Source organism: Oryza glaberrima, chromosome 4 (assembly GCF_000147395.1).
Source record: "Oryza glaberrima chromosome 4, OglaRS2, whole genome shotgun sequence".
Taxonomy (NCBI): Eukaryota; Viridiplantae; Streptophyta; class Magnoliopsida; order Poales; family Poaceae; genus Oryza; species Oryza glaberrima.
Window position 1 is genome coordinate 17,440,743 of NC_068329.1, and position 12,589 is coordinate 17,453,331.

Below are 12,589 nucleotides of genomic sequence, written 5' to 3' on the forward strand. Positions count from 1 at the left end.
GCGTCGTTGCGTTGCGTTGCGTGGCGTGGCGTGGCGTGGCGTGGAGGCAGGGGGAAGCATCGCGCACGCGGCGTGGACATGTGTAGCTTTTCTCGGCTCCACCTCCGATCCCCTCGCTCTCTCCCCTCCCCTCCCATCCCCCACCCCCTCCCTCGTCGTCGTCCGCCCGCGCCCGCGCGCGCGCCACTGCCATCCCAACACCGGAGCAAGCGAACGAACAAACCACGACGCGAGGTTGACGGCCGCCGTGTCAGCCTAGAACACCGGACACCTCACCTGATCACCTCCCCGAGAAGCCAAGCTCTAGCCAGCCAGCCAGCCAGCCGCTCCCCATGGAGATCGCGCGGGTGGTCGCGCCGCCACTGCGCCTCGCGTGGTGCCCCGCGTCGAGGCGGTGGGGGAGGAGGAAGGGGAGGCCCCCGTGTCCCAGCTCGCTGCCGGGGCCGCGCCACGACCACGCCGTGAAGAGGCCAGGCGGCGAGGCGGCGGGCGGGAGGAGCGTCAACGGCGCCGCTCCGGCTCCAGCTCCCGCTCCCGCGGAGGCGCCGGCGAAGGCGCCGCAGAGGAGGCAGAGGCGCGGGCCTCATGACGTGGAGGACGAGGCGTGGGGGCTGCTCCGGGAGTCGGTGGTGCGCTACTGCGGCAGCCCCGTGGGCACGATCGCCGCGTGCGACCCCAACGACGCCAGCCCGCTCAACTACGACCAGGTGTTCATCCGGGACTTCGTGCCCTCGGGCATCGCCTTCCTGCTCAAGGGGGACTACGAGATCGTCCGCAACTTCATCCTGCACACCCTCCAGCTCCAGGTGATCACCCGCCCTTTCGTGTCTCAACACTCGCTCTTAGATTTTTGGTTGGGTCCCAAACTGTCGAAAGAGAAGGACTAATCACTAATGGTTATGCAATTGATGGTGATGCTCCTAATAATTGTACTGCATACTAGTAGTACTAGTAGTAGTGATGAGGGATGATTTGAAATTGACAAGTGAGAAGTAAAGAAGCAAATGTAATTATACTTGCAATTATGGCCAGCATAGTGACTGCAGAAGGACTAGCCAATGAGGAACCGCCTACCAAAAGAATCGCAACAATTTTATACATCGAGTTGCATAGATTGCTATAGACATGCTTTCATTTGCTGAAGTCACCACCCACTTAACAGTAGTGTCAAGAATTGTGTTTCTAAGCACCTTCTTGCTTAAATAAGTCATGTGTTTCCAATATTTAAATCTGGAGATCTTCTCTTAAATCTGATTGTTAACATCTGCAGAGCTGGGAGAAAACGATGGACTGCCACAGTCCAGGTCAAGGGTTGATGCCAGCAAGTTTCAAGGTGCGTGTTGTTCCACTTGACGGGGACGATGATGTAACTGAGGAAGTCCTGGATCCTGATTTCGGGGAGGCTGCAATAGGACGTGTGGCACCAGTTGATTCTGGTGGGTATAGATGACGTTCCTTATCTCCTTATTTGCGCACAGCATAAAGATGTGGCACTTTAACAATGGTTTTCAGGTTTATGGTGGATCATATTGCTGAGAGCATACGGAAAATGTTCAGGCGATCTGTCGGTTCAGGAGAGAATTGATGTCCAGACTGGAATAAAGATGATCTTGAAGCTCTGCTTAGCTGATGGCTTCGACATGTTTCCCACCTTGCTTGTTACTGATGGCTCATGCATGATAGATCGTCGAATGGGAATCCATGGACACCCATTGGAAATTCAGGTAGCATGAAAATTTAACAGAGTGAAATATCATAAGTTCATATAGCAAAGCAAACTTATATGATCGGAGTTAGGCAGTAAATGCATTTTGAATTATGGTATTTATTACATGCTGGACTTGCAACAATTACAGTTCTGCTCTATAGCAGCACATATAGGACTACAGTGTGCAAATGTCATTCGGGAAATGGGGCATTATACGTTTGCTACTAATTTATACATGATGTTCATATTTCCTTTCTTTTGTAGGCACTTTTCTATTCAGCTCTCTTGTGTGCACGTGAGATGCTTACCCCAGAAGATGGATCAGCTGACTTGATTCGTGCCCTAAATAGCAGGCTTATTGCACTCTCTTTTCATATCAGAGAGTATTATTGGCTTGACAAGAGAAAGCTAAATGAGATATATCGATACAAAACAGAGGAGTATTCTTATGACGCTGTCAACAAGTTTAACATATATCCAGATCAGATTCCTCCCTGGCTGGTTGAATGGATCCCTCCTAAAGGGGGTTACTTCATTGGAAACCTGCAGCCAGCTCATATGGATTTTCGGTTCTTTTCTCTTGGGAACTTGTGGTCAATAGTAAGTAGTTTGGCAACATCCCACCAGTCTGATGCTATTTTGGATCTGGTTGAAGCCAAATGGTCTGATTTAGTGGCGGATATGCCAATGAAGATATGCTATCCTGCTCTCGAGGATCAGGAGTGGAAATTCATTACAGGGAGCGACCCTAAAAATACGTGAGCCCTATGATTATCATGTAACCCGTGTAATTTAGACTGTTTGGATTTCATCTTATTTGTTTTTTTCTCTTTCAATGCAGGGCATGGTCTTACCATAATGGAGGTTCCTGGCCAACACTATTGTGGCAGGTACTTGTGTTTCATTGCTGATAAGTGTTCATTTGTCCAGTTTAGTGCCATGAAAAATGAAACCTTGTCCATGTTTTGTTTGAATATTGGAACCAGTTTTTTCCTCCTGTTTAAAGTTTCCAATCAACCCCTCATTTGCAGCTCACAGTAGCATGTATCAAGGTGGACCGGTCAGAGATTGCAGCAAAAGCTGTGGAGGTTGCTGAGCGACGTATTGCCAATGATAAATGGCCTGAATACTACGATACCAAACGTGCACGATTCATCGGGAAGCAGTCTCGGCTTTTTCAGACATGGACCATTGCCGGTTTTCTCGTGGCCAAGCAGCTGTTAGAAAACCCTGATAAATCGAGAATACTGTGGAACAACGAGGATGAGGAAATTCTCAACGCTATGAATCGCATGACTGATGCATCCAATCTGAAGAGGCGGCGTGGCAGGAAAGGACTCAAGAAGACTTATATTGTGTAAGTCCAGAAATAGTTTCGGCCTATCGTCATATGTGTAGAATATGTTATAGGAATGATGAGTTCTTGTTGTACATAAGTACATTTTTGAAGATGGAAACCTAATCTCACATTTTTGTCATTTCATGGCCCCAGTTTAGTCACTGTCTCACTGATCTAGCTAGCTCTGGGTCGTGTGGTAAGTAGTACTAACTGGAGTACTCAACCTATTTCTGGAGGCTTCTTGATGATCACATCAACATGGTGATTTACTGCAGTAATGAATTCATCATAATATTCACAACGCAACACAGCTATAAGCAACAGAACAGAGTGCCTTACGGTCATCAACGAAAGCACACAATGGTGTACATTCCGTCGGCAACGGAGGCCTATATTGTGCGGTCACTACTAGTCAGTAGTCAGTAGTCAGTACTCAGTAGCAATAAACAGAAAATGCACACACACAGCTGTTGAATCCGTACTGCCCAACTTTATGGTATTGGCAAGGAATAAAGTTACGCAAGTTATTACCCGCCTTCACTCGGGCTGGTAGTACTTCCCAGACTTAACAAGTGACAGCCAATTCCAGATGCCACTGAGGCAATATGCAAATGCAATACAACATGTTCTACTTCTATCATTGCACTCGTACAAGATGACTGCCGAAGCCGTGCTAATCTGGTATTTTGATGGTATTAACAAGGAATAAAGTAGTAGCAGGTTTAACAGCCGAACATACTTCACTTCCCCAACATTGGCAGGTGACACAAGATATTACTCATTTCCAACAGAAAGCTGCAGGGAAGTGAAACTACCTCTAGCTACATGCTATGGATGTTCTTCCGAATACAAAGTAGTATTATTACCACCACTAGAAGAGCTCAAACTCAATGTCGTCTCCATTCAGCCTGAACTCCAGGCACTTGCCTTCCTTCTTCTTCCGTGCCGTCGTGAGGCTTGCCGTGTCGAAGCTTTTCGGAGTCTCAGGCGGTGCAGTCCATCGGATCAATGCCCAGTTCAGGCCTTCGAAGAAGGGATGCCGCTTGATCTCAGCAGCTCCTTTCGTTGAGCCTAGCCGGTACTCCGGATCCTTCACAAGCAACCCTCTGATCAAATCCCGGGCATGGAAGCTGACAGCAGGGTTATCAGGGAACTTCAGCCCCTGCGAGACCACATTTGTCAGTGTCTCCTCATTGCCGGGTCCCCTGAACGGTGTCCTGCCATAGAGTAATTCATAGAGAAAGATGCCAAGAGTCCACCAGTCGACCGAGCTACCATGGCCATCTCCTCTGATAATCTCTGGTGCAAGATATTCATGGGTACCGACGAACGAATTTGACCTTGCATCAGTTGGCTCAACAACAAGCTGTGGCAGTGATGGTTTCTTCTGAGGCTCACCCCTCGGCCGCCGTGGCCTGGAAGGGGTAGAGGAAACTAGCCGAGGCGTGAAGCAAGAAGAATTGGCCCATGACGGTTGGATACAGAGTGGATCAATGCAGCTTTCCGCACAAGGGCCAGAAGGTCTACTAGGTTCATCTCTTCCTACTGATGAGGCCCTTACAAGCATTGGATTTACTGAGCACCTCAGGGACAGATCGAAATCAGAGAGCATAATGTGCCCATCTTCACGAACAAGTATGTTTTCTGGTTTCAGATCGCGATATATGACCCCCAACATATGTAGATATTCCAATGCTAGGAGAACTTCAGCAACATAAAACCTGCAAAATAAAAAAGGTAATTCTCCCTGTGAGTTACATCGCTCAAAGAACATACACCAATTGATCAGTTAAAAACATCAATCAGATGGCAGCAAGCAAGACTGTATCAGTGTCTGTTAAATGCGACTATAGCTCGGTTAGTGTGAAGCAGCCACATGGCAATCTCATGTATGTTAGGACATCAAATGAAAACACGATTAATAGAACTTAAGTTCCATACCTAGCAGCAGCTTCTGAAAAGGTCCTGGTAGGCTGTTTCTGTCGTAGAACATGCAGGTCACCGCCAGGGCAATACTCCATGACTAGGCAAGACAGATTATCGGTCGTGAAAAAAGAATACAGAGTTGGAAGAAATGGGTGGTCGAGCATTTGCAGGATCTCCCTCTCAGTTTGTGCTCGAAGCATCTTCTTTCTACTTATCAGGTACTCGATATCCATAACTTTCAATGCGAACATGCATTCAGAACCCACCAATTCAGCTAGATAAACAGTCCCAATATCTCCACAACCAAGTTGTTTGAGAAGCTTGAAGTTCTTCAGTCCCAGGCTCCCTTGTTGGATTGCCATGCGCCTAATGGCCCCCCATCTCACATCTTTTGACATGTGAGGCCTGCAGCCATTGCCACTGAAACTACCATAACTATCATCGCTTATGCTTGTGCTGGTGCTATAATCACCCATGCTGCTCTTTGAGCTTTGGGAGCATTCACCCTTTTCCTTCGATCTTGACAACTCACTGGGCTTTGAACCATGGATCTCACCAACACCACATCCTTTGGTACCACAATTAGCTCCATCAGTGCTGATAGAGCTAGCCGCAGCCTTCTTGTTGATTGGTGTTGGAGTTCTGGGTTCATCCTGTAGGGCCTCGTGCTTCTTATTAGCTTGAGAATTGGAACTTTTTGCCTCACAAGTCTTGTGAGATACCACTGCAGCAGCTGGTTCTGGTTTGACCTTCTTCTTGGTGGAGGTTTTACTCCGGAACACCAGGCGTGAACCGCCCACAGGAACTGCACGGGGGCTAGATGTTTTCATTTTGCCCTTTCTCTGTTTAGCCACCACAGGACCTGCAGGCAAATCTTCACTTGCCTCAGATGACTTATTACTGATCACATCTTGGATTCTGGTTTTCTGGACCTTTGTTGTGGTTGGAGATGCTGAACGCACATTTTTCTTAGCTGGGCTTTTGTTCCGTACCTTGTTCTTGGCTTCCGTTGACTTCACCGATGAACTTATTACATCCTTCTCAGGCAAAACGGACACTTTTCCAAACTTACTCTTTTCATCCCGCTCCTCGTTGGTTTGAACCACAACAGATGTATAAAGCTTCTTAATTGCCCCAGCTTCTGGGGTATTTGACACCGCCGTCGGCTTCGGCATCCTCTTCATGGCGGCCATCTCCGACGCCTGCGAGATGCACATCTTCCTCAGGGCCTGTTTCAGGCTCACAGACTCAACAATCTCCGAGCTCGATATCGGCGACTTCCCGAGCGCGATAAGCCTCCTATCCGTGCTCGTCTGCCCAGAAGCCCGTGCGGATGTGCGCACATTAATCGATCTAATGAGCCTGTCGAGATCATCCTCGACGGAGCACGACCGCGCTCCATGCTCCTGACCCACCGGCTTCACTCTCACCCTCAGGTGGGTGACACCACCAGGACGGGCATCCTTCGACTCATCCACCAATTCGACTATCTCTGAGCAACCTGAAGAACCCATCTTTCTCAAAAGCCCTCTGCTGCCTCCGGAGCTGCGCCTAGTAGAGCATTAACTCATGCGGCCTCACAACTAACAACCGCATCTGGGGAGGCCATCCAACCGCTGATGCAGCTCAGGTTAGGACCAGTGGTTGCCTGCAGTTTGGTGACCAAAGAGGCAGCTTTCCTGGATCAAGAAGCGGCATCACGGGGCCCTGCAAGAAAATCAAGCACAAACTGGATCAGATAGAGCAAAAAACCCATCTTTGCTCAGGGAAAAAAAACTTAGCAATATACAACAAGGAGTAAGATTAACACTAACGCGAATGGAGAAAAAGCAGCAACCAAATCAAGTGAATCTGCAGCTTGAACCAGAGCCAATCTCGGTGCCCTCCTCAAAATCTCCCCCCACAGCTCTCCTTTTCCCCACCCAAGAGTAGAAATTTGAAAAACACAAAAGAAAGAAAGCAAAAGGAACACAGATGCGGTAGGTGAGGTGGGGTTTTGCTCTATCCCCAGCAAAATGATGCGAGATCCGTTAACCCCTGGAGGCAAAAGCAAGAAGAGGACACAAGCAGCTCAGCCAAAACCACCCCAAAACTTAGGGCCAGCCAAAAACACCAGCATACAAAAAAGAAGGGGAAAATGAAGAAAAAGAACAAAGATTTGCGCCTATTAGATGCGGGGTTTTGCACTGGAGAAACTTACCGGCAGGAGAACCGCGGTGGCGGCGGCGACGGGACTAGGGTTTAGCTGGAGCGCCGCCGACGAGTAGGACAAGGAGGCGGAGCTGGAGAGAGAGAAGGGAAGAAATGTTGGGTTTTCCTTTGGAGAAGAGTTGAAACGGAGAGAGCTCAGCTTCAGCAGCAGCAATGCGCGCACATCACGAGGAGCAAAGAGGAAGACGAAATGAGAGCGGCTGCCTCTGCCTCTCCCCTCACTCACTCACGCCTACACCTATGCCCTACAAACTTCTGTCACACACACAAACCTATCCTTGCTCTACCATTCTCTCTCTACCACGGTGACCACCGCAAACCGATAAAGGCCCCACCGGGGGCACCACCACCCCTCCCAAGGATTTTACGCTTCTTTATTTATTGGGTCACATTTATTAATATCTGTAGCCACGTATCGCGTGCTGCTACTGCTGTGCCCCTCCTCTCCCATTTCACGTCTCTCTCCTCGCCCTTTTCATGTCTCTTTCTCTCTCTCCAGACTACCGAGCTTTTCTCTCTCTCTTTTTTTTTTCTTTTTATCTTGTTTTGTCACCCACAACCCTGATGAAGAAAAGGGCAAAAAGAAACGAACGGAACGGAACGGCACGGCCCGTAGATAAACAATTCATCTACGAGGAGATAGTAGGAGTAGAGTGGTAGAGGCTGCTGTGTCTGGCTATGCTCCGCCTGCGGACACCGGACAGAAAGGGCATCAAAGAATTCACGGTTCCCCGTACTACGATTTCGATTTCGATTTCGATTTTGCCCTAACCTCAGCGCGCGCGTGGCCCGCAGCGTCAGCGGCGCATTATCCTGCCGCGGCAACATGGCTGGAGTAATCACCGGGGCGCTGCGCGTAACGTGATGAGTGGTTTTGGCCAACCGAAAGTTCGATCAGAGAGAGGAGCTCATCACTGCGGCCGCGCAGGCGGACGGAAGGCGCGGCGGTGACCGGTGGTGGTACCGTGGTAGGCGGATGGGTGAACGTGAGACGGTCAGCTACTGAGGTGGGCTCGTGATATCGTCGAGCCGTGCGGTGCGTGACGCGCGCGGCCGGCCGCAGCTGGCGAGGCGGGCCACGGGCCACCGCACCACCCCACCACCACGTACAGGTACCACCACCACCACCACAGCCGCACGGTCACAGGCGCCTCGTGCGCGCGCATGCTGTGCGCCTCCCTCCCCCACACCGCCTCCTCCCGCCTCAGCTGCATTCACTCGTCCGGTCGTTGCTCGTGCACCATGCGTCCACGCCCATCGCCGGCCTATTCGCTTCTCTCCTCAGCTAAGAACTTTCACGGTACGTTTATGTGCCATTCAGCCTCAAGCGGTCAGGATGGGAATGGTTAGGATATGGATTGAACCTAAACCGTTTTAAGTGAGTTCGTTGATCCATGGTTTAATAGGGTCGATCCACCATGAGTCCATTATATCAATAGGTTATACATGGATATCCAAATGGATCGGTTATATTACATGTGGGTAAAACTCAGACCTAAAATTTTTAAACTCGCGTTCACACTATAAAAACTTATCGAATTCAGTTGAATTTTGGTGGATTAATTTATTGCACAGAGAAGCAACTTTGTGTAAATTTTGAGCCCTTCATACATGTGGGGCCCACAATGCGTTGCTAAGACCCAAAAATTCTAGTTACATGTAAAACTCGGACCCAAAATTTTTAAACTCGCATTCACACTTTAAAAACTTGTTAAATTTAGTTGAATTTTGTAGGAATGAATTATTATATAGCGAAGCAACTTTGTACAAATTTTTGAAACATTTATACATGTGAAGTTATTTTGGATCGAACCCCTTGAACCTTATGTTCTAATGGTTTGATCCGTTTGATCCATTTATATTTTTGGAGCAACCCTACAAATCCGTTAGGACAAATTGATCCGTTTGTTCCATTTATATTTTTGGAGCGACCCTACAAATCCGTTATGACAAATTTACGAATAGGTTTAGTGGATAAATGGATCGACCCTAACCATTCCCATCCTGACTCAAGCTTATAAGTAGGAGATTCTCAGCCACATCAATATTTTCTATGACCAAACTAAGAACGCGTGACCAAACTAAGACACATGTTATTCATAAAAAATTGGCAGCATCGTCAAGGCAGCCCATACTCGTCGCTAGGGAAAGGAGAGAGGGAGGAAAGAAAGCTCGGCTTGTCTCGATGACTAGGGAGGGAGACCGTCAACGGGGAGGGAAGGAGGGAGCCAAGCAAATCGTCGCCCCTGGCTCCACACTGCACCGTCACCGGGCTCGTTGCTGAGGAGGGGAGCTCAAGGCCAACGCCGGCCACGGTCATGGACGAGGTAGATGAGTTGGCGCTAGATCCGCCCCGTCGCCCCCTTTTCGTACGCCACCAAGCTCTTGCAATGCCGTACCCTGCCAGTCGGAGGAGGAGAGGTGGTGCCGTCGCCAAACCGGCCGCGGCCGCCTCACTTCCTCCACCAGGGAAAATGCAAAGAGGAGGAGCACCGCCGACCTCGCCGTCCCTCGCTCCCGTGCCACCAACCTTGCCACTGCTTCTGGGGACAAGGCGAGGGATGGATCTGGCCGCTCGTCAACTGCTCCTGCGCCACCGACCTTGCCGCTCCACCTAACGTCATCGCCCTCGACGCGTGGGCCGCTTCGCCGGCGTTGTTGCCTTGACCTCGTCTCGCTTTATCCGCTAGTTGGGAAAGGAAGATAGGAAAAAGGGGGAGATAAAAAGTGAAAAAAAGGTGATATTAGTGGGACCCACTATAAGTGACTTACGCTGTGAAACATGTAGCTACCATTATTCTTTGTTCACATGGCATGTTAGGTTCGGCAAAATGTGGTGGCCAACTGCTAATGCTCCAATCCTCGACAAGGGTCCATGAGTTGGTGCAACTGCGAGGCAACGTCAGCACGCCTCCGCCCTAGCAAGATGTCAGGGTGGGCTCTGTCTCATTGGTCCTGATACAATACACACGAAACTTTCTCCGTCCCAAAATGTGCATTTTTTTAAGGTAGAGGGGTTTATATTTATGAGTATATGACAGAGATAAAAATTAATGTAACTATCAGTTTTACTACTACATTCATCCCAAATAAATTTATTTTTCACCCATCACGCACCAATATAAAACAAAAAAATAGAATACCTTTCAATTAAACTAGCCTGCGCAGATTGCGCAGCTAGCATTATTATATTTTTCTCTCATATAATAATATATATGTTTTCTCATTATATTATTAAAATATATTACAATGACAACATAATTTTAAATTTTGCAATAACTTTACGAAACTACTAATGTGTAATATTCATATTGTATTTTATATACATGTTAGTTATTAATTATTTTTAATATCAAATTTTAGTTATTTGTAAATTAAATATATTCCTATATGGACTCTAGACTCGTCTTTTAATATTTCCTTTTTTTTGAATTCTGAATTTTTATTATTTCTAATTGTATTTCTATGTGGACTCTAAACTCATCTTTCAATATTCTTTAATTTTTAATTTTAAATTTCAGTTACTTCTAAATTGTATTCCTATATTAACTATAAACTCTTCTTCCCATGTTTTTATTAATTTCAAATTTTAGTTATTTGTAAATTGTATTTTTATACGTACTCTAAACTCTACTTTTAATTTTATTATGTTTATTCCGAATTTTAGTTAGTTTTAAATTCCTATATGGACTCTATACTCTACTTCTAATATTCCTTATTTTTTTAATTCCGAATTTCTATTTTTTTTTCTTAATTATATTTCTATATGAACTCTATACTCTACTTCTAATATTCCTTATTTTTAATTCCGAATTTATATTATTTCCTAATTGTATTTCTTTATAGACTCTATACTCTACTTCTAATATTCCTTATTTTTAATTCCGAAATTCAGTTATTTCCTAATTGTATTTCTATATGGACTCTAGTCTCCTCTTCTAATATTCCTTATTTTTAATTCTGAATTTCAACTATTTCTAAATTGTATTTCTATATGGACTCTAGTCTCCTCTTCTAATATTCCTTATTTTTTAATTTCGAATTTCAGCTATTTCTAAATTGTATTTCTATATGTACTCTGCTTTTTTTCTTTTTCTCCGATTAATGTGAGAATTTCTAGGCTATGAGAGCGAACGTGGAGGCTCATTTTTCTATTCCTTTAATAATATAATAGATGTCTCTTGACTTTTCTAGTTCCAATGAATTTATCATCTACTTTCATACTTAACTCTAATGTAATAATTATTTAAAAATAAATGTATTATAAGATAAATCCGAGACAGTAAAAACGAACTCATTTTAAAACGAATAAAAACTTGCTCTAAACCCTTTATATAGGAGGCAGCTCTCCAGTCACGCATAGTACAGCCGACGCCCGAGTCCCGACCAACCAGTCAACCACTGCCTGTCTGCTTCGTCCTGCATCTTCCTTCTTTCCCTCCAGAAAATTTGAAAACGAAGGTTGCCTCATTGCCTGGGCACCATCAGACCCAAATCCTTCCGAGCTGGATGCGGCTGCTCACTTAGGTGGTGTTTGGTTGGAGAGACTAAAGTAGGGCTAAACTTTAGTCCCTCTCATAAAAACATAAGTCCCTCCTTAGTTCCCAAACACCCCCTCAGTCTCAGCAGTCAGCATCACTCGCCTCGCATGATAAACCACGTTGAACTGAAGGTTCGGCTGCAAGTACAATCCGCGGTGTTTTAGTTTGGCCGTCCATGTGGGGCGGCCGGGCGCCGGACCGGGCGGGGGTGGCGCCTAGCCGTATACTACGCCGTATATATGGACTATACATGGATCGATCGACGGAGAACGCCAAATACTGTGAGTACCCCGCGTACCGCCAGAACGATGGCAGCGGTAAAGATTGCCAGGAATCTCGTTCCGCGTAGCATACGTACTGCTTGTACGACTGTACGACGCAGCTAGTAGTAATGCGACTTCACACGTTAATGAATGCTCCATACTGCTGGGATTGGGATTCGGTGACATTCCCCCGTGACATTCTCGGTGACATTGAGTCACTGACATATAGGTCCAGGCATATATGGGTCCCACATATCAGTGACTCAATGTTACCGAAAATGTCACGGGGTATGTCACCGAATCCCAATCCATAGTGCTGTGGCCACTGGCTAGTGGTCTAATCTGCATTGTTGTGCATTTTATTTGCGCGCGGAATGCGTTGTTTTTCTGTTTATAAGGTTGTGTGTTTAGTTCACGCTAAAATTATAAGTTTGGTTGAAATTGTAACGTTGTGATGAAAAAGTTGAAAGTTTACGTGTGTAGGAAAGTTTGGATGTGATGGAAAAGTTGGAAGTTTAAAAAAATATTTCGGTACTAAACACAGAGTAACTGCATGCGTGTAGGGAATAATTATACGGTCGACCGTCTGTGCTAATGATTG

At 46.5% G+C, this 12,589-nt stretch overlaps 2 protein-coding genes across 2 annotated transcripts; one reads left to right on the plus strand and one right to left on the minus strand.

Annotated features, from left to right (window-relative positions):
• The first annotated feature begins 22 nt into the window (after window positions 1-22).
• LOC127770435 (neutral/alkaline invertase 3, chloroplastic-like) lies at window positions 23-3,185 on the plus strand. The gene is made up of 6 exons (XM_052296157.1): window positions 23-806; window positions 1,271-1,436; window positions 1,513-1,724; window positions 1,973-2,466; window positions 2,550-2,598; window positions 2,740-3,185. Exons 1-6 carry the CDS (start codon window positions 333-335, stop codon window positions 3,067-3,069), a joined length of 1,725 nt encoding a protein of 574 aa, XP_052152117.1. The 5' UTR covers window positions 23-332; the 3' UTR covers window positions 3,070-3,185.
• Window positions 3,186-3,721: 536 nt separating this feature from the next.
• Window positions 3,722-7,444, minus strand: LOC127770434 (serine/threonine-protein kinase D6PK-like). The gene is made up of 3 exons (XM_052296156.1): window positions 7,174-7,444; window positions 4,989-6,680; window positions 3,722-4,768 (listed from the first exon to the last, which is right to left on the minus strand). The coding sequence occupies exons 2-3, from the start codon at window positions 6,485-6,487 to the stop codon at window positions 3,919-3,921; spliced, it is 2,349 nt and encodes a 782-aa protein (XP_052152116.1). The 5' UTR covers window positions 6,488-6,680; window positions 7,174-7,444; the 3' UTR covers window positions 3,722-3,918.
• Between the last annotated feature and the right edge of the window lie 5,145 nt (window positions 7,445-12,589).